This window comes from Coturnix japonica, chromosome Z, assembly GCF_001577835.2.
Source record: "Coturnix japonica isolate 7356 chromosome Z, Coturnix japonica 2.1, whole genome shotgun sequence".
In the NCBI taxonomy this organism is placed as follows: Eukaryota; Metazoa; Chordata; class Aves; order Galliformes; family Phasianidae; genus Coturnix; species Coturnix japonica.
The window spans coordinates 40,348,820-40,370,840 of NC_029547.1; the positions used below are offsets into that span (position 1 = coordinate 40,348,820).

General features: G+C 35.1%; 1 protein-coding gene across 1 annotated transcript in view; it reads right to left on the reverse strand.

Annotated features, from left to right (window-relative positions):
* The window catches only part of ADAMTS19 (ADAM metallopeptidase with thrombospondin type 1 motif 19), a 112,976-nt gene that overhangs the window by 39,802 nt on the left and 51,153 nt on the right, over positions 1-22,021 (reverse strand). Inside the window, exons 8-11 of the mRNA XM_015849403.2 lie at positions 12,905-13,010; positions 6,594-6,734; positions 5,379-5,529; positions 258-359 (exon numbers count right to left, since the gene is read on the reverse strand). Coding sequence (XP_015704889.1) covers positions 258-359; positions 5,379-5,529; positions 6,594-6,734; positions 12,905-13,010 — 500 coding nt within the window. The remainder of the gene's footprint in view (positions 1-257; positions 360-5,378; positions 5,530-6,593; positions 6,735-12,904; positions 13,011-22,021) is intronic.

Here is a 22,021-nt window from a genome sequence, read left to right on the forward strand (position 1 = left end):
GGTAAGCATTAAAACAGGTGGCTTTGCCTACCTTTTTAAAAATATTTCATTGTATGTATGGAAACGTATTTTTTATACCATGTCCAGATTATATAATAGAAAATACACTGTTCATTTTATTATATATTTATAGTTTTCATTAAAGCTGAGGTAAGCAGTAACTTTAAACAAATGCAAAGACATATTCAACTTTTTCCTTGAATGTCAGGTGTTCAGTGTAACATATACTTTATCATTTCTGCTGTAGGAAAACATACCTTTCCAGTCTCACAGTCTGTTCCATCCATAGGTGGATCCAGTTTAGTTTTGCATTCCTTCTCACTTTCCACCTTACACCACAAACCAGTGCATATGACATGCTGAAAATCAAATACATGGATATACTATAAAGTATGAAATCTTTCTTAAGCAAAATTACTTTCTGCACATAATTCAATAATCTTATAATAAAGTCACCAGCTTAATGACAGTGAAATATTTAAAATTTTAAAATTAAAGTCATGCTAAACACAGACAAAAATCAGTAAGGGCTAATTCTGCTTTACTTTCTATTAATCATTGACACATGCTACAAGCCAACCTAGCATGTTGACAGAAAGGGAAAAGAACTGCCCTAGATTAACCATGGAGGTTGTGGTCTGCGCATACTGCAGCAGTGACAAAGCACATAGAAATAACTTTGCACCATGTTATGTACATGTCAGTGTGCAGATTCGCTCTAGCAAGGACTGAAAGAGGTACAATAGTGCTAATACTGAAAGGAGTATACTACCTTCTTTTACTAGCACACAAATCAGGAAAACAAACCGTGCACCTGAATAAAAATAAACCTCTTAGCACCATTTTAGAAGCAGGTGAGTGCAAGGGCTGTGCTCCTTAACAACATTTGGAGCTTACTGAGAATTATTTTTAAAATTAATCCATATCTTCACTCATTTTATTTAGAATCATGGAATCATTAAGGTTGGAAAAGACCTGTAAGATCATCAAGCCTAGCTCACAATCCATCACCACCATGCCTAGTAAATATGTCCATCAGTGTCACACCTATACATTTCTCAGTGCTCTTTCATTTTATATGAAAGGGAGAAAGGAGCACTGTCACTATCAGCAAAAAGCAAGGCTTGAAAATGAATCCATTTATACAAATGAGATCTAATCAATCTTTGTATAACTACAGACTATGGTCACTGAAGGTTTATAAGAACATAATCGTAAAAAAATTGGAGGTTTCACTAGGACGTCCTAATGTCCAATGTTCATACAACTACAATGACTTCTGATGCCTTATGCACTTCCAGTGATTCATAATCTTCATTACACTGAAAATACCTCAAAAATAAACAACATCTGACATCTACTAAGATGATACAAAATAATGTGACAAATCAAGCTGCAATATTTTTGCTGGGAAGGAAAAGGCAAATAAGAGGAATTCCAGTTGTCATCTTTGTAGATTTTTGGAGACAGAAAGAAAAATGCTTATTCTGTTTGCTGTGAGCTTAAGGACAAGATAATTTTATTTTCTTCAGCTGCAGGTACACCTTTACAATATTTCTTGGCTGCTAAAGACGGGGAATAAAGGATCCAGGAGGTATGGGAGGGAGGTGGCTTGTAGGGCACATAAAAGATAAAGATCAGGAGATTTTTGAATCCTAGTTGCCCACAGACTTGTTTTTTAAGGCTGAAATGATTTGTTTCTTTGGTAAAACTACTGAGAGTCTCTGTTTCTTCTATATTATGCATGAAAATTGTGTGACAAATCTTACGCTATCTAAAAAAAGTCTTAGTGCACAGAAAATAAGTGCATTAATGGACAATGAAGGACTGTATCTGAACCAAGAAAACCAGATGATAGGATGGTTGCAGTGGGAGACATGCATGTAAAAATGTTTGTAATATCTTTTTTCTCTTTCTTTCTTTCTTTCTTTCTTTCTTTCTTTCTTTCTTTCTTTCTTTCTTTCTTTCTTTCTTTCTTTCTTTCTTTCTTTCTTTCTTTTTTTAATTTTATTTTATTTTATTTTATTTTATTTTATTTTATTTTATTTTATTTTTATTAAGGCAAAGAGTGCAGAGGGCTCAGGATTGAAGCAGTCACATTCACTTCCGGTTCATTCAGTCACAGTTTTGTTTCAAAGCAGAACTGACATGACAACAGTCAGCCTGTGGTGATCTTAAAATTTAGCTACTGTCATTATAATATTTTTTAACAAATATTTTTCAATATCATATTGTAATTATTGTCCTTGTTTCAGAGATAATCTATGTTTCTAAAATTATTTTTATAAATACACATCAAGATAAAAGATGAGAGCAAACAGACTTCGGAAATAGTTTTTAGTGTAGAAAAGACAGAGTATCCCATGCTCAGGACTGACCATTTCCACTTCTACTGTGAAATGATTGATTGCACTGCTGCCACAACTCAGCCTCATGGAAACAAAAATATATGCTAATTTTTTGTCTAAATTATTATTACTATTTTCTATCCTCATGTCTTCTTTCATCAGTGACTATGTTTGAAGAAAAGTCATTCAGGTTTTAAAAAACCAGAGTCAAAATTGTCACACACAGATACATGTTTTCCTTTTTTTAAATTTCCAGATACTTTCATATTCTGCTTAAATTCTCTTGAAAAAACAAACAAACATAAACAATTATTCTATTAAAAGATGTGAATTTTAGAGTGGTGCACACCATAAGATCTTCTCTACAAACCTGCAGTGCTTCATGTTGAAACTGATTTGAAAACCAATGGAAATCAGAGCACAAACTTCTGAAATACAAGTTTACTGCTCAAGGTAGAAAACTTTATCCATTCTTACTCTGGATAGTTACATTCGCAGAGGTTTAGCAGCTATCATAACCACAGTAAAACAGCAGTTACAATTAGACTAAAATGGAAAATGAGAGTTATTGGAAGTGATAAATTTATACTGATTTTACTAAACTATTCACAATCTGTAAAGTATTCCTTTGTGTGTACAATGCAGAATAAGATAATGCCAAACGTATGAATGATTATTTTTTTTCTGAAAGAATAGGTTAATAGTTAATTGTGAGTTTTTAACATCTAAAATTGAATAAAATATAACATAGAAGTCACAATGTAATACAGAACTCTTTTCATTCAGGGGCTTTTAAAATGAGCAGGGGAGATCTGCGTGCGCAGTAGGGATAATTTTCCAATCATATAGGCATCTGGAAAGAAGATCCAGCTGAAAGGAAGGAACAGATACAAAACAAGCATTTCAGAACTGTATATGTGCAAAGTCAAGATTGTTTACAGTGTGGTGGTGGATACGAGGATGCATATTTCTCCAGGGCTATAATGTTTCCATGACTTTCATTCTTTTCATTGTGATCTTTCCCTGAAACGTCTTAAAAATTACCATGAAATATAACCAGTCTCCTACTTCTTTGAAAAGATCACAGCTGTGTTATGACAGGAATTGTTTTAGTGGAGCTGACTAGATAGCACTCACATCCTGGACTTTAATCTTGAAAGCCAGCATTCAATAGTTCAACAATTATACTCAATTGTCAAGTTCTACATTTAATCATCAAGAACTACTTCTGGGGCATGATCTCGCTATCTGTTATACAAAACAATGTTAGGTCTAATTGATTCCTGTGTGAGACATCATGGGCATAAAAGCGAACTTGGCTCATTTACAAGATAAGCACATTGACATGACATAAATTTTGTACCCAGAGATCCTCTCACACTCTTCTATGGGTCTATAAAATTTGCTTAGGGTATGAAAAAGAAGTCTTTGAAATAAAGCTGAAAATAAAAAGAAACACTGTCTAGATACTTCTCATGGAAGAGTGAGGTTTACTTAGAAAATACAAGAGTAGGAATTCAAAGGTGCTTTCAGTTGCTTGCTTTAGCCATTAAATCACAAAAAGGAATTCCAGATAGCAGATATCGTTGGTATCTGCAGTGTTTCACTGAGGCTGCCATGTAAGGTGACTGTAAATTATTACGAAGTGCTGTTCAGTAATAGAATTTATAGAAACGTATATCACAGCAGAACCACAATTCTGAATGTACCACTGATATTATCATTTTGACATCTTCAAGAAAACTGATTTTCATTATTATTCAATTGTTTTCTTAGTTGAATAGCAGTTTAAAAAAGAAATGAAATTGTTTTACAAAAACACTGCATGAAGTCTGTGGTCAAACCAGCTCCCAGTCACAAAAAATGTAATACTGACTTAGTTCATAATTTATCTTCTATATAGTTATACCAAAGTGCATGAACCCTTCACCAAATACAACAGATTCAAGAAATCTTAGGCTATAAACTGTCTCATTTACTGAAGTTTACACGAACCTTTAAGGAGAATGTTTCTCACTCATTTCTTGGCTTGTGGACAACTGTAGCCACAGTAAACTGCCAGTTACTGGCAAATTAGGAGCTTGTATGCAGTGATAAATGAACCTAGTTTGGACTTCATGGAAAATTCACTGGTAGCCAATGCTCAATAAAATAATAATTGTAACATCTTAATACTGTAACTTCAGAAGTACTGTTTTAGTTGTGAAAGAGCTTCCATATACAGATTTTTCTAGTGGCAGTCAGAATAATATGCATAGTTAACATGATGAACTCTGCATTAACTTCATAATATGGAAAATGCAAGAATTTGGTAAATTCAACATATTTGTTATTTCCATGTAACAATCTCAGATTTCAAGAGAAAGATGGCAAAAAAAAAAATTGACTACAAACATCATTTTGCAGTTACAAAATAATATCAGTGTTACACAGTCCGTGTCCACATAAGATTTTTGGAAACTTTGTATGTCTTAGTTCTAGCTCATCTTAAATGACAGTATCTATTTTGTGTGTGTGTTCTGTATATTGCTCTGAGATTCCTTTTTGCTACAGAAATCTTATTTAACTGCACTGGGAATCCTACTGCCATGGTACTGCGTGGCTCAGCCTGGGCTCACAGGGTATAATGCTGCAGGTCAGGATCTATTCAGAAAGCCCAGATAGTACCACTGTTCTTATTCTGAGATTCAGTACCCAAAGCATAATGAAACAGAACCTACACATGAAATCTGGTCCCAGTGGAATAAATTGTAAATATTCCATTTGTTGCAATGAGGTGACTTCATAGTCGATAATTTTTTGAAGCACAAGGAACACACCATTGATAAAGCAGAACTTGACTCTATGTGCTTTGAGATTCAAAACAAGCCTTACAAGATAAACAGATAACGTTTACATTAACCTCAGGAAAGCACAGCATAAACTGAGCTTCAAAGGTGCTATGTTCTCTTTCTCTCAAACACATAAACAGAAATAACTGAAATATAAGTTGGTAGATGTAGATTTTCTGAGGTATATCCCCATCCTTACCTGCATTTCTTGGCAAAAAGAAGCAGTTGGACCAAAAATAATCTGACACTGCTCATCTGCAGTGTATGTCATTCCTGGGAGCTTGGAGGGAATAATCACAGAATTGAGGCTCTGAGGATTTGTCTGTAGCAGACAGTTACTGGCCTTTGACCTGCCAATATACAGAGATTCATATGCTGGGCAGTCTGAGAGCTTGATTGTCATGCTGACTTATACATTCATTAGATGTTCTACATTAGAGGAATATGGACTCATGATTTCTTTTTTTTTCCGTATGCATTGAACTGTCATTCAGAGAAAGGACTCCATATAAATTAATGTCTGCTTTCTTGTTAGAAGTTAATGGTGTTCTGATTTGTATATTTGCAGAAAAATTATCATAAGTACTTGGGATTTCAGGAATATTCTAGGTAGAAGAATGTTAGCTATTTAACAAGTAGAATATTGGTAATGCAAAGACAGTTATGCAGCTTGTTTTTCACATCTTCTAACATATATATATTTAAAAATGCGTCCATTTCTGAGCCAGTAGGCAAAACTTTAACATTTCTCAGTAACTGAAGAAAATGCCTAAACCAATTTAATGCATCAGATAATGGACATATGATTTCTGCTGAGACTCAGTATAAATTCAGACTTCAAACTTAATTTCAATTAACTATTTCAGAATTATAAAGCAGGCTTCAGGACTGAGTAACTTTTTTAAGAAAATTCCCAGGTGGTATATCTATGAATTTAAGATTCTATTTTGAGAGATAAGAGGGAAAATGAATGTCTTAATTCAGTTTCTTGGCATACTACTCTCTATCAAATATCTCCCAGCAAATTAAATTAATGTAATTAAATTCCACAGCAAAATGACACAACACAGAACATAAAATCTATACAATGTTTAGAAGTTGTTTTCTGTCCAGCCTTATTCAATGTATACTACATTAAAATACTTAAATGTATTATAAAACAATCTTTTATGCATATATATATATAATCACATTCACATATTGATTATATAAAAGTATAAATAATTCCCCAAAATAGCTACATTTTAATCTGCCAAATAATTACTAGTCCATAATTTAAGTTATTTTGATGGACTATGTAAGTGCAAGTTCTTTTTTAATCTCCCACAGAAAGGTTGAATTTTTTTTTCAGGTTACTCAATGCAACTATTTGTAAAATATACATGATATGAGTTATCTTTACTGAAAAATATACCTGAGAAATCTTTCCAGATCTTCCCTGCTGCACCGGGACCATGAAACATCACCAAGATTCTGTCCTTTAATCCATTCTCCAGACATGATATGGAGACCATCTGCACAGGATGGGTGGTCATTGTCGTGGTTTATTCCCATGCTGAATTTTCAAGTTATTAAAAGCAAAACAAAGCACGACAAAATAACAAGTTGTTTTCAACAACTTGTAGATTTTTGGCAAATAAATCAAAGTCATATGATTGCTACTATTACTTTAAATTAAAAAACAATATTAATTACAAAGCCTTGTCCTATGTATTATTTCCAGTGTTCTCTTTCTTGTTGTGTGCCAGATTATACTAGAATCATTTAAGCTTATTTAACTATGGACTTGAAAACTACATTATTTATAAACTTACATGACATTTAACAGTTCAGTTAATCTATATAATTCATTTAAGCTAATTATGTTGCATTTCACAGTATCACAAGAATGGATTTGATTAATGAAGATAACACCACATAAGCTGTCATAGACAGAGGGTACATGGAAGCTGCTCTATTTTGTTAGTACTTTTTTTCTTTTCTTTTCTTTCTTTTTTTTTTTTTTTGCACCTTCACAATGAAAATTTAAAATTTTGTGACATTATTAAATTCATAGTGATAATGAATCATAAACAGACCAGTAACAGGTTACTAAATGCTATTTTCTAATTAGCTACATTATGTATAGTTGATTTCTACAGTTAATGCAAAAAGACCACTGTATTTTTTGTTTGCTTTGCTTTTAAGGTCCAGTCAATAAATATTGCATTTCTATAAGTGTATTTTAAAACACTTGGGCCTCACAAATGATTGCATAAATAGCATAACATATATGTTGCTGGCACTGAAGTGAACTGAAAGGTGTGCAAGCCAGTCACAGATAATGGTAAAAGGTAAAAAAATCTAAAAAAACATTTGTCTTTAATGAAAGAGTCCTGGACAAGGACATATCAGTCCTCTTATTAACAAGCTGATGTTAAAAAACAAAACCAAAAACAAACAAACTAACTAACTAAAACAAACTTAAAAGGAACGAAATCTGCTTACAGAACAATTATTTCACTTCTGCAAAACACTGTTGTGACAAGAAGAGGTCTGTAAATCAGATTGCATTTTTGGTCTTAAAAGCATGGGGCAAAAAAATAACTTGTACGTTAACTTATATATTAATATTCAAATGTTAACATACAGCAGGTGCTCAAGTCCACCTAACATTGTAACTGCTGCTAGAGAACTGCCTTCTTCACCATCACTCCAATACTTCTGTCTTCAAATAATTGGACCTAATCACCCCATGGTGTCCTGGTGCTTTGACTTGCTTTGATGTGACAGTTGTATTTCCCATAATGTGAATATACAAACAGTTTCTCACAAAATTATTTATATTTTAACCAAAAGTAAATAATAGAAAATAGTGTGCCCTGGTGGTGCAGTGGTAGGAATGCTGCTTTGCAACACCGGGGCCTGGGTTCGAATCTCCCCTGTGGCGCAAGTGGTAGAAGTGCCGCCCTGCTACACAGGAGGCTCAAATCCTGGGGGTTGGACTTAGTGATCTGTAAGGTCCCTTCCAACCTGCACGAGACTATGATACTATGATGATGATAAAAATAATTATTCACCTCTGGAAAAAAGACTCATGCCAAACCAAGAAGACAAGAGCAGAAGGAAAGGGAATGAGGGGGAAAAAAAAGGGAGCAAGGGAAGGGGAGAAGGAGAAGGGAATGGAGCTGGAAAGAATATTCAAAGATCATTAAGTTCAATTCCTTGAGCATTTTGGAGAGAACTGAAAGTTAAAACATGTTATTAAGATGGTCATCCAAATGCCTCAGGAGCACAGACTAGCATGGAGTATCAACCACCTTTCTAGGAAGCCTCTTCCACTTGTTAACCAACCAAACAGTAAAGACACTTTTCCTGATACTCAGTCTGAACCTCACCCGATGCAGCTTGGTTCTCTTGCTGCACATCCACTCACTGATTGTCAGGGATAACAGAGCAGCACCTCCCTCCCTGATTCCACTCCTCAGGAAGTTTTAGAGAGCAAGGAGGTCACCTCTTGGCCATCTCTTCTCCAAACTAGACAAACTGAGTGTCCTCAACTTCTCCTCACAGGACATGACTTCCAGCCCCTTCACCAGCTTTATTGCTCCCCTCCAGACACATTCAAGCACCTTAAAGTCCTTTTTATATTATGGAGCTCAGAAGTGCCTACAGTTTTTGAGACTGCTTGGATGTTGAATGTAGTGGAAGAATCATCCCTTTGTGATCAGCTTGGTTATGCAGTGATTAATGCCTTCAAGAGAGTAGTTAGCGCTGTTGGCTGCTGAGGCACAATTCTGGCTCATTCTGAGCCTACTTTCACCAGCACCCCCAGGTTCCTCTCTTCTGAACTGTTCTACAGTCAACTATTTCCCAGTCCATACCTATGTGCAGCACTGTTGCACCCTGGTACAGCACCAGAATTTAATTTTCTTGAACTTCATGCCATTGCTGATTGGCCAGTGCTCTACTGTTTCTAGACACCTCTTCGAAGGCCTCTTATTCCTCCAAAGAGCTAATGTATTAGGTGAGTATCTGCATCAAGTATCAGTGCAATGTTCTCTTTTGATCTTCTCTTTCATTTGAAAAGAAGACTTAAAAAAGTCTTTTTTGTTATCTGACAGCAGCCGCTACTGCCTCAAGCAAGGGCTTGGTTTTTCTTGTTTCCACCGCGCAGATGGGAATGGTGGCTCTATACTTTCCCTTTAGAATCATGACCTGCCTCCACGTATCATAATTTTTCTTTCTTTGCTTTAGTTCCAAGCGGAGCTTCCTGTTCATCAGTCTGGTCTTCTGTCCTGCTTGCCTGACTTTCAACACAATGGGATTGCCTGCTTCTGGGCTTTAAAAAGGTAGTTTTGAAAAAGTGACCAGCTCTTTCAAGGACACCTAAACATAGAGCAGATTCCAAAGGGACTCTGTAAACTGACTCTCTTAGACACTCCCATTACCACTGCTACCCTCAGATGCTATTGTACAATTCTTTCGGCTTAACCTTTATCCATAATGATATCCCTTTCCACAGAGATCCTACCCTGTCAGTCAGTCTTGCTAGGTTACTTGCCCAGAAATATTTCCCCCATCAAGACAGATAAGTCTCATCAGGCCACATGAGACCTCTCATTTTAAAGGCTCTACCATGGATATAAAACTCAAAATTCCAGTGGAGTCACCAGTCTTGGAGCTAGGCACAGCATAGCACAACTGAGGAAAAAGCAGGGCATAGGCTACATGCATTATTGACCTAGTTACCAAACTGGGCTTCATCCTTTCCATGTAAGTATGAACTTCACGACATTAGAATGTCTTTCCCTAAGATTAGTGGACAACTTGAACTGTAAAATTAGCTTTTATTATTCTACTTTATTTTAATGAGTTTTGTTATCATTTTTGGGACTGTGTTGACAAAACACGGAGTAACTGCATCAGCCTTATATCAGATTTTATTTTCACTAGTTTTCATATGATTATTTAATATTGTCACACAAAAATGTATGTATTTGAATGATGAAGTATTAAGTAGGTAACTGAAAAATTTTGCAGATTTTTTTGTTTGTTTGTTTGTTTGTATCTACACAATTCCCAGTGTCATTAGAAGAAAATCTGCTTCCAGATACACATGTCTAGAACAAAGACACTTTATTAATGTTTAATTTTCCAGTGCATTTCATTGAGAATATTTATTTTCTAACTCTTTGTCAAAGACAACTTTAGCTGCAGCTCAACAATTAAAGTACATATTCATTTTTAAGAATTCTTACCATTCCTTTTGGAGTTGACTTGTTGCTGATCAGTTACATATGTCAACTGTTCTTTTTATAAAAACCAAACGTCTGCTTTCAATTTTATTTTTGTATCTAAAGTTTTATGTAAGCATTAACCAGTTCACTGGAAACTGAGTTCACATATAAATGTGGAATAACAAAGCTGCTACAGACTTACATTTTCATTAATCTTTCTGTTATGACCTTACTTGGAAAGCTAAGAAAACCACAACACAACTCATTTAAAAAAGAAAAAAAAAAAGATTATCAGAAGTATTCCATGTAATTAATTGTAAATCCTCGCCTGTGTTTCTGTGCAAGCAATCTAGATTTTGGCATTGGGATATACACCACATACACCCTATACACTTTACAATCCCTAAACCCATAACTCTGCAACTTATGCAAGTCACAATGTAGGTCTGAAAATTCTTCTGTCTGCAAATGATAATGAGATTTTACCAGAAAGAAGTGAATGTGAAACAAGTAGATATTAGAACAGAGGCTGTTGCACAAAAATAAGCAACTCTGAATGCAAATCAACAGCTTTTTCAAAGGTACTTTGTTGCTTACCAATGGTAAAGTTTAGTGAATATATTTGTTTTCTACAGAGGGTTATATTGAATATACTTTATATCTATTTAAATGATAATTTATAGGCAAGTATATTTAATTATTTAATTGCTGTTTAGAGAATGAAACAGGTAGGATTTGCTTTGTACCTCAAGAAATGGGTTTTGTTTTTGCTCTATTGCTGCTTTTTTTTTTTTGTTGTTGTTGTTTTTTTTGTTTGTTTTCCCACAACAAGAGCTAGTAGAACAGCGATACTGGATAAAAAAGAAAGAAATTATTAAGTAAGTTCTTTCAAAAGAGTTCATAAAAAAATTTAGAAGATTTAACATGTGAAAAGAATGGAAGATTTGTGACTCGTCTGGAAGTTGACTACTTAATCCCCACTTCTAAGGAAGAATGGGTAAGGCAAAAACCTCTGAGAATGTTCTAGCTACATTCAGATCTTTTGAGGGCCTTTTAAATGAGACATCCATTCAAACATCTGTCTTCAAATATTTGTACAGTTCTGCTCTCTCTATGCAAGAAGTCAACTATCTTAAGTGTGCTTCCTTAGAATTAGCAAGGCTAGGCTGTCAAAGAAAGTCAAGGTGAGAAAATTAAACTTTATTAAGTATTATTTTACTGTCTTTGTTAAATGATCATTCTACTTTAGATTAGACACATTAGCGAATATGGATTCATGATGAAATGGGAATCAACCCAAATGCCCCTGCAGGTTTTGTAATGGAGGTGGCTCAGTGGATCCCAAGAACAACTGGCTATCTTTTCTTAAAGTTGTGTGGTGATGTTCCTAATTTCCATGTAGACTGTTTCTATTCTATATGAGGTTGAATTTCTTGAATAATAGTCTGCCCTTTGCTATCAAATCCGATTGGGTTTAGTCTTCATTTCCATTGCTTTTAAATATCTACTACAGTACATATGGAGAAATGTGATGTTTTCTCTATGGATATCCAAATGCCATTATTACCCTGAGAACAAGATGACTGACGTCTCATCATGATTTGTTTTTCCATATTTTTTTGAATGAATGAGTGACCTTAATCTTCTGAAATTTTGTAGTGTAGCCTTTTACATTTTTCGCTGGATTCATATATCTGCAACTTAGCTTTTATTTCCCTGTAGGATGATCATTCTACATCCTTTCTCTTCTTCAGCTCCACACAAATTCAAATCCAGGAATAGATTTTTCACATTGAGAAGCAAATGCATCAATGGTCAAAGCCTGGCTTACGCAGTAATTTTGGAAGGACTCCTAGCGATACTGATAAGAGCAACAGTGAGCCTCCATCTCTTCTGCTTGAGAAATCTGAGCTGTCTGCTGCAAGGCAGCCCTGGCTTATAAGATCAATACCAAACATTCCCAAATTTGACAGTGTAGAACAAACATTTCTCCTGTTACACATTCTTCCTGCTCTTCATATCTAGGAATCTGTACATCACCACTTCTCAGGAAGCTCAAGCTGCTTTTTATTTATGATGCATCTTTTCCCAAGTCTGGGACCTATCTGGACAATGCTAAATTCAGTAAGGTCTCTTATAACTCATTATCTCATTAAATGGCTCATTGGCAAAAATGTGTTGAGCTGGATCTGATGTAGAAAGAATAAGAAGCATCATGGGGCTTTTCTCTTTCCTTCCAAGTAACCTAATTATTGTGGCACCATAAAGACTCTTCAAAACAGAAACTTAATTTCTTAATTTATGAACAGTTCTTATTTAATTCTAACTTATGCAAATCAGTACACGCCACTATTACTATTACTATTCTTTTCCAAAGTTTTTGGCAAGATTAAAAACTTTCCTAACAGGAAAAAGAAGGAAAAGCTTAAGTACACCATCAGTTTAAAAGTAAATTACATTGACATCACATGTAAACACATATTAGGTTTGCTGTCCACATACTTACTTGTGACCCATCTCATGGGCAATGGTAAAAGCAAGATTCAGACCATTGTCCTCTGCAATAATACATTTTCGTTTTTCACTGCACATTCCACTCAGATATGCTATACCTAGGAAAAATAATCACCATATTCAATTATTTAAATTATTAATAATATCTATACTAAGGCATTACATATCTGATATATGTCTGAAATCTCACTATAGTCAGACGAATTCAATTATATATATACAGGCACTTGAAAAACATATAACTTTTTTTTAAGCAACAACAGCTGATGATAGCACAAAAATAAATACAGTGTACAAAAGAAATCACATGGAACAGCAGGACTAGCTGACAGTAATATAAACTGATTGTATAGATTGCAAGGTGCCGAAAATGTTTTATTTACAAGCACTACTTTAATAAGATGTGATAGAAAACAAGTATGGATATTGGTCTTTAGAATAGTAAGACAAAAACGTGAACTGGTATTTTCTCTAACAGATAGTGATGTGAAGATGGAAAACACAGAACATCACACCTAAATTATCACCATTAATTACCAGTATAACATAGCATGTTCACTTAAAACTGTAAAAGAATCAGATGCTGAAGAACTAGAAAAATCTTAGGAACTTAAAGCTTTTATATTTATCTACTGTACCATTTAACTTTTAAGTTTTCAAAAAGTAGAACTTTAAAACATAGTATTTTGAATGCGTGTTCTAGTTCTAAAAACTGCAGCCTGTAATTCTAAAAGCTTGAGCAACATGAAGCTTAATTTGTGTAATATGTAATGGTCATTTTTTCAGGCCATAAATACACTTAGTGGGAACTCACTGTCATCTTTCATTGCTTGAAATTTCAGGGAAAAGAATCAAAATCCTGTTTCAAGTGTTTGGCCTGTTTCCCGGGAACATCCTTTCAATGGAATGGTGCCTTCAGGATTAATGTGTTTGCTGGATGCTTGTACATAAAGGTCAAGCTTGAAATGTTTGACAGTGTTTGAAGTTTAGTCATAATTAGTTTTCTGAGTTAATAAGATAAAAGTCATTCTTCTTACAATCCAAGTAATTTAATTAATCAATATTTAAACACAAACCCTCATCCACAACATGAAATTCGAATACTAACTCCAACACAAATCTGGCAGTGGTGTTCTCAGTTGAGCTGACTATAATTTTTTGGACACAGTGCTCCTGTGACAAAAAAAATGTTGTTGATGTTTGAAGAAAACAATCACAAATTATATTTGAATGCTGCAGAATATTTCAGCTTTTACTCTATCTTTCCAAAGAAGGTAGAAAAAGTGAAAAGTGAAGTAGGAGTAAAAGAAGTTTGGGCTGCAACAAAAGGCAAAACATGATCAAAGCAAAAAACAAAACAAAACAAAACAAAACCCAACAAATGTTCTTCCAGCAGTGTCTCATGCTAAGTGTAGATATCATTTATGTTATATCTACTGAAAATAATAGAAGTAGTAATGCTCAGATTTGTAACACAGTATCTTGAGTGCTGTGCTCCAGTGGCTGAAACAAAAACAAGAAATAATTCCAAGACCATCTTGTTCCTCATAGCCACATGATAATGTTCATTTTCTTTCACATTTTAATTAATAAACAGAAAAAGAACTGTTTTTGATGTTAGAGCTCTAAGTAGTAGTTGATAACATCTGAAAAAGCATGTAGCAGGGCTCTAACTTTAGCCAATACCAGTTAACTTAAAATTTTCTAAAAAAAATTGTAAAATGACATAAAATATACACTATATACATTACATACATTATATACATTATACATATACATACATTACATATTGTAAAATACATAAACTAAATCCAGTGCTTGATTTTAAAGAGCTGTGACCATTCCTGTTACTACAGTGCATCCTGTTGAGAAACACATTTCTCACTGACAACAGTTATCCTCAGCTGGATACAATTTATTTTTTGGAATACGAGGGCTATTCCAAAAGTAATGCCTCCTATTTTATAATGTTGGCCCACAACATCAGAGGTGGATGATGGTGACATGGCAGTAGAGGCTGAACTTTCTCACCAATATTGCATTACATTTTGTTGCTGTATGATGGATGGCAGCAGAAGTACACTGACAACATGACATCAGACATGGAAGTCTGGATGAAGCTGAGATGTGTCACTGAATTCCTTCATGAGTAAAAAAATAGCATCCACTGACATTCATCAACATTTCCCGAACATTTATGGTGAACAAACAGTGGATGTGAGTGCAGTGAGGTAACAGGTGGTGCATTTCAGAAGTGGTGACAGCAACAGTGGTTCACATCCTTCCATGCAGAATTTAGGAACACAGTTCATCAGTGGTGGAAATTCAGATCTAATAGTAGTAACTACATTGATTGTTTCATGTTTTGTTTTGTTTTGTTTTATCGGTAGCTGAGAATTTGCTCTACAAATCAGTTTATTGTGCACTTTGTATCTGTTCTATTTTCCATGGTAGTAAATATGAGACATTACTTTTAGAGCACCTTACATATATGTGAAGAGAACTCCCAAATAAAAATCTGATTGATGCTCACTAATTTCTTACAGGGAAAATAAGTACCATAGTCCTTTTTTGGCCTCCTAAAAGGGCCAGTCCAATAATATCATCTGTATCTTCTCACATAACAAAGTGTACTCTCACTTGCTATGCACTACCTTGCCTTTCCTAAAAGCAGAATTTATTCTCAAATAACTATGTACACTGCAAGGTTCATACCTTTTTTGCAGAAGCACTAGTGTGTCCTAATAACTATTTTCAGCAATACCAAAAATATATGACTATTCGCACATGTGACAATCTTTGAAGGAAACTGATTACACTTGATCCTTTTAGATGCAATGTATGAAACAGAAGACCTGTATTTCATTTAGACTGAATTAGATTTTGAATCCTAGAAATTTCCAAAAATATCAGGTGCAGTGCATGTTTTATGACTTTGCCCTTCTAAATGACATCAACCTTATACACGAAAGACACATCAAAACCGGCTACTAGATATAAATCAGAAAACTAGTAACTGTGAACTGGTTTAATGTCTTGTCACTGGTTAATAACTGCATTCACAGAGAAAAAGAAACTGACTTCAGCAAGTAGCTGTTCTTGTTTGCTTGTCTCTAGGTAAAAAAGAAAGAATTTATTCTTTAAATATATGTATGTTCATTGTAGCTTCCTGTGCTTATAAACATAAGCTGGAAATGGAAGGGAAGGGAAGGGTAAAGGGGAGGGGAGGGCGAGGGGAGGGGGAAGGGGGAGGGGAAGGGCGAGGGGAGGAGGGAGCGGAGGGGAGGGAGTGGAGGAGGGGAGGGGAGGAGGGGAGAGGGCAGGGGAGGCGGAGGGGAGGAGAGAGGAGAGGAGAGGAGAGAGGAGGAGAGGGAGAGGAGAGGAGAGGAGAGGAGAGGAGAGGAGAGGAGAGGAGAGGGAGAGGAGAGGAGAGGAGAGCGAAAGGAGAGGAGAGGAGGAGGAGAGGAGAGGAGAGAGAGGAGGGAGAGGAGAGGAGAGGAGAGGAGAGGAGAGGCGAGGAGGAGAGGAGAGGAGAGGAGAGGAGAGGAGAGGAGAGGAGAGGAGAGGAGAGGAGAGGAGAGGAGAGGAAAGGAAAGGAAAGGAAAGGAAAGGAAAGAAAGGAGAGGGAAAGGAAAGGAGAGGAAAGGAGAGGGAAAGGAAAGGAAAAGGTAAAGGAAGAGAAAGAAAAAGGAAAAAGAGAAAAAAAAAAGGAAAAAAAAAAAAAAAGGAATGGAAAGGAAGGTCTAAAGGAAAATGTTACAGAACAGAAAGGGAATGTAGGTATAATGCAAAGGGAAGGGAATTATAAAAGAAGGGAATTTATAAAAGAAAGGAAAGCAAAGGTAAGGAAAGAGAACTGGAGGAGGAAAGGAAATGGATAGCAAAAGGGAAGGAAAAAGGAAAGGGAAAGGAAAGGAAAGCAAAGATAGGAATGAAAGGAAAGGAAAGTATAAATGAAAGGAGAAAAGGAAAGGAAAAAGGAAAGGAAAGGAAAGGAAAAGGAAAAGAAAGAAAGGAAAGCAAAGGTAAGTATATTGGAAAGGAAAGGAGGAAAGGAAAAGGAAAGGAAAAGGAAAGGAAAGGAAAGGAAACGGGAAAGGAAAGGAAAGGAAAGGAAAGGAAAGGAAAGGAAAGAAAGAAAGAAAGGAAAGGAAAGGAAAAGGAAGGAAAAGGACAAGAAAGGAACAGGAAAGGAAAGGAAGAAAGGAAAGCAAGAAAGAGAAAAGAAAGGAAAGAAAGGAAAGGGAAAAGGAAGGAAAGAAAGGAAGAAAGGAAAGGAAAGGAAAGGAAAGGAAAGGAAAGGAAAGGAAAGGAAAGGAAAGGAAAGGAAAGGAAAGGAAAGGAAAGGAAAGGATCAATAGCTCCTTCATCAAGATTAAGGTATTCCCAGTGGACTCCACAGGCTCAAAGGACAGCACAATTTCAAATTAAAACATTTAGCATTTAAAAAACATTTGCTAATAAACCAACATCATCTCACTCACACTTTAAGGAAAGAAACTGTTACCTTCCCATTAAGAAAGGTGTGCTCTGCAGTAGAAAAAAGTACTGCTATTTATCTTCTAAAACGCAAACACAAAGAAAACACCTCATTTTTAAGATGAGTAGTTAAACCATCACCATTCCTCAAAGGTCTTCTTGAAATAAAATTGTGCTCAACATGATCAATAGCAAATACTTATGGAGATAATATATAAGCAAGACAATAAGTCAACTTCCCTAATTCCCAGCTCCCCCAGTTCACTCCCAGCCTTTGTAGACACATCCTATAGCGACTTCTTAAGATAAAGGCTGCATCAATATTGTTATCTTTAACAGCTGGCAAAGCAGCAAGCAAAGCATCTATTTTCTGAACTTGGTTTTTCCCTCTTAACTTGCATCAGAATTTTGGTCCAAAACATGCCAAGGCAAATAGCATAATTTTGTAAAACATTGTATTATTCTCTTTTTATAAATACTGCAACATATTCTAGCTCAAGTACAGCATTCTACTATGTTGGTTTTTTTATTAGACATCTGTGCCTTCATAGATCTCTGCTGCTTCTAAACTGAAAAGTTTTAGGATATTTAGCCTTTCTGCAAGTGGAGGCAAACAACATCAATTTTCTTTTTTTCTTTTTCTTCTTCTTCTTTTTTTTTTGTTTGTTTCACACTTCTCTACAAAGCTTACCTACTCCTGCTTTATTGCATTCTTTGTGATAGAAATGGGCCAAAGATTAAGAAAGGACCAACATTACGTTTTCCTAAGGTTCTCTCTTCTTTCTTACTCAATCCTATCAGTCATCTTACGCAATTGAACAGTGAACTGACAGTTTCTAAGAGATCATTCTCTGATCCCTTTCCCAAATTGCACTGAAGTTCCCATGTGCAGTTCAGTCAGCTTTTCTAGAGAAGTTTGTGGACCACCAGGAACTCATACTCATGGCCCCACTAACAGGCTGCTATGACAGGTGCAAGAAATCAGGTGAGGAAGGCAGATAATCAGTGTGATTGTGTAAACATCTCCATGCTAACCTGAAAAGCTAGAAAGAAGAGGCAAAAAAGAAAAGCAGTGGAAGAAGGAACACACGTTGTGGAAACAATACAGAAATTCTGCCTGGGGTTGCAGGGTTGGGATTAGGAAAGCCATTGCACGGCTGGAACCGAATCTTCCACAAATATGTTGATTGAAAAATGGCAATCAAAGAAAATGATGATGATGATGAAAGGCTGAGTAACCTAGGTCTGTTCAGCCTGCAGTAAAGGAGACTGAGGAGGGATTTGATAAATGTTTATAAATATCTAAAGGGATGTGGGAGGCAAATGAATGAGGCCAGGCTCTTTTTAGTGGTGAGTAGTGATAGGACAGGGAGTAACAGCCTAAAACTTGAACATAGGAAGTTCTATACCAGCATATTAAAGAACTGCTTTATGGTAAGGTTGACAGAGCACTGGAACAGGTTGCACAGAGAGGTTGTGGGGTCTTCTTCCATGGAGATATTCAGGACCTGTCTTCATGCTTACCTTTGTAACCTATTGTGGGATACCTTGTTTAGTAGGGGGTTTGGACTCAGTTTCTTGAGTTCCCTTCCAACTGATGCAATTCTGTGATTCTGTGATTCTATAAGGTGCCGCTGCTCTTGGCAAGGGCTTAGACTCGTTGATCTTTAAAGATCCATTCCAACGCAAACTATTCTGTGATTCTAAGATTTTCACATGTATATCTAAAGTCTTCATTCTTTTCTTAATAAGCATTACTTTTTATGTGGCAATATTTGCTCTTCCTGTGCTATTTCAGTATCATAACAAACTTCTACAATTATTTTAGTCAACTTTATATTGGAGTATCTAGTTAGAATGATTCAAATTATACAGAAAGATTTTCAGTCCACACGTATTCTGGTACCTGGGCACACATATCTTTTGTGGTTAAAATCTGATGAATAATATGAGTTATATGCAGCATTGGTCTATTAAAAAGTTTGTAATTAATAAACTGTGTAGATGTAATCATGGCTTTTCACTGTGTAAAATATTTTAAAACAGTTGTCTTCACTGAATCAGAGGCGGAAGTTAATTTACTTGAGAAATAGAGTTTTTACCAATGCTTTTTAAAGGTTTACAGACTGAAGCTACGGCTGCAATATTACTTAAAAAGGAGAAGTAGGAATTGCAGACTCAAAATCATATTCAAAGGGAGGTACCTTTGCCAAAAAGGCAAGCAAAATTTCAGGCTGCCAAGAAAACCAAAGTAAGATTGGTAGTATAAGAAATCAACTTCTGACTACTTACTAACATTAAGAAACACAAACTGACTTCATTTTCTGAAGACAATCTTTTCTAATGATGTGTTACAGGTTTGCTATTGTATGCCTTATTGCTTCTGCCAACTGTTTAAATTATATTTTTTTAACATAAGCACAATTTTAAAATACCTTTATATTAATGACATAAAGAATGGTTTAGTTGATGCAAAGGTAAATATCTGGTGCACATAAAAAAACATTTTATTTTAAATTGAATATTAAAAAAGCTTTACCAGGACCTGTTCTAGGGAAATATGAAATATATTTCACAAAACAGTGTACTTTAAAAAGTGATGATGTACGAGAATATTTCAGGTTTCCAGGGTGCTATGTAATTTATTAGTATTTTAAAAGGCTCCCTGCTTCTCAAGATCAGTTTTGAGATAATCTGTATTTTCTAAATAGAAATTTTCTGTAATTTCTTAAACCTTGAAAAAAATTGCTCACCTTGAAACTCAAGCTTATGTGTCATTTCAAGATAAAATATTTTCTACAATTTGCGAAAGAATGAATAAGTACTTATTGCCCTCCTATTTTAATATCAATATGTTGTACACTTTTTTAAATCCTGTCTCTTATTCTCTTTGTAAGAAAATCAGACTTTTTGCCCATAAGAAATGAGAATGAATTGATATTATACTGCAAATAATCCAATTAATTGTCAAAACTGCTTCTATTGCTATGAAATGCAACCTCACAGATTTAAAAATACTACAAGCCAATATCTCTGTACACTTGAGTCAAAATAAATTAGCATCATGGAGGAAAATATATAATAGAGGTAATTAAAAATTATGTTACTCCATCTGAGTAGTAAAAATATTCATGCAGCTGCTCATCTCTCTTCTCGCCTACCTGACATCTAGGTTTCAATTCTCACATTCATAAAATGTGCAGCTGCTCAAGTGGCCCCCATGATCTGTACCCCAATGAACACTGCAACACCTTTGACTTCATCTCTTGTCTCATTCCATTCCATCAAACTGTTTCGTTTTTTTATTTTCAGAATATGCTTTCAGGACTTGTTTAACATCAGTGTCTCTTCCCTATTTGATCTAGTCATAATACATTACCAATACTTTTCCTGCTCTCACAAGCATTCTAGCCTGACATCCTACCCTATTAATCCGATTTTCATATAGTGTGATTTCTGGTACTTTTTTCCACTTTTCTTGTTACCATTTGCTTTTCAACAGGCAGATGCAAAATCATTTATGAGATGTACAGTTTTAATCCTAATACATCTTCAGTCTTGCTTTTATTTCTACTAAAAATGAATAAAACAAAACTTTCTTGCTTTCTTTTGCAATTTATTATATCTGTGCTATGGAAATGACACAAATGGCACCATCATCCCAAGAACATGAAGCCTTCAGTAGAGACTGAAAACAGAAACAGGGCTTTTTGTGGTTTAAGTCTTACAAAAGGGAGCCACGCGATGGATTCCAACAAAAGAAAAAAAAATGCAGAAAGGAGTAGGAATGAGCCTTGTCCTCAGCCCTTGTACCTGTGAGGCAGACTTTTCACTGCCTAATGTGGTTGTGTGGATCATTCACAATTCCTCCTACAAATACAGATTATTTGCTATTCACCTCAGTGAAAGGACTCGTGTATTACAGCTTACCCATACTATTTTACAAACTCCAGAGAAAAATAAGCATTCATTGGGTGATCTGTATAATTGCATTGCACTGATTTTTTTTTTTTCCATTAAATACCTATGAGACACAGAAATTCATGCATACTAGCAATTAGCAACATAGTTTCTCTTATTTTGAAAAACTGTTCAAAAACGCAGTGAAATTTTTCAGTTAAAAATACTATACGAGGAGGGCTTCTCTGTTCAAACATTACTTTGCAGACATTTCTTTTAAAGGGATGAAAATACTAAACGCAAGCATATTTATCAAGAATAAAACACAAGACTCATTAAAGAAATGGCTGGCTAGCTAGAAAACAGACTAATTTCACAGCCAGGTATTTTTACTGTCCTAAATATGTACTGCTTGATACTGAGCATTATTTTCTCATTTTTAAAACTTAATTGCATTCACTGTATATGAAATGAAAAGCATTTCCATATACAAAACAACACAGAGTATCTAAGAGTATTACTGCATACAAAAAAAAGGTAACTGATTATCAATGCTGTGTTTCTTGCACTTGCTTACTCATGCAAATTTATTATGAATGTATATCCTATTTCATCTAAATATCTTCCAAATAAAAACAAGTATGAAAAGAAAAACTACTTTACTGTTAGAGTCCTGGAGAAAATGAAATCATGAAAAGGATTTTTAAAAGCTCACAGCTCCTTGGGTTGC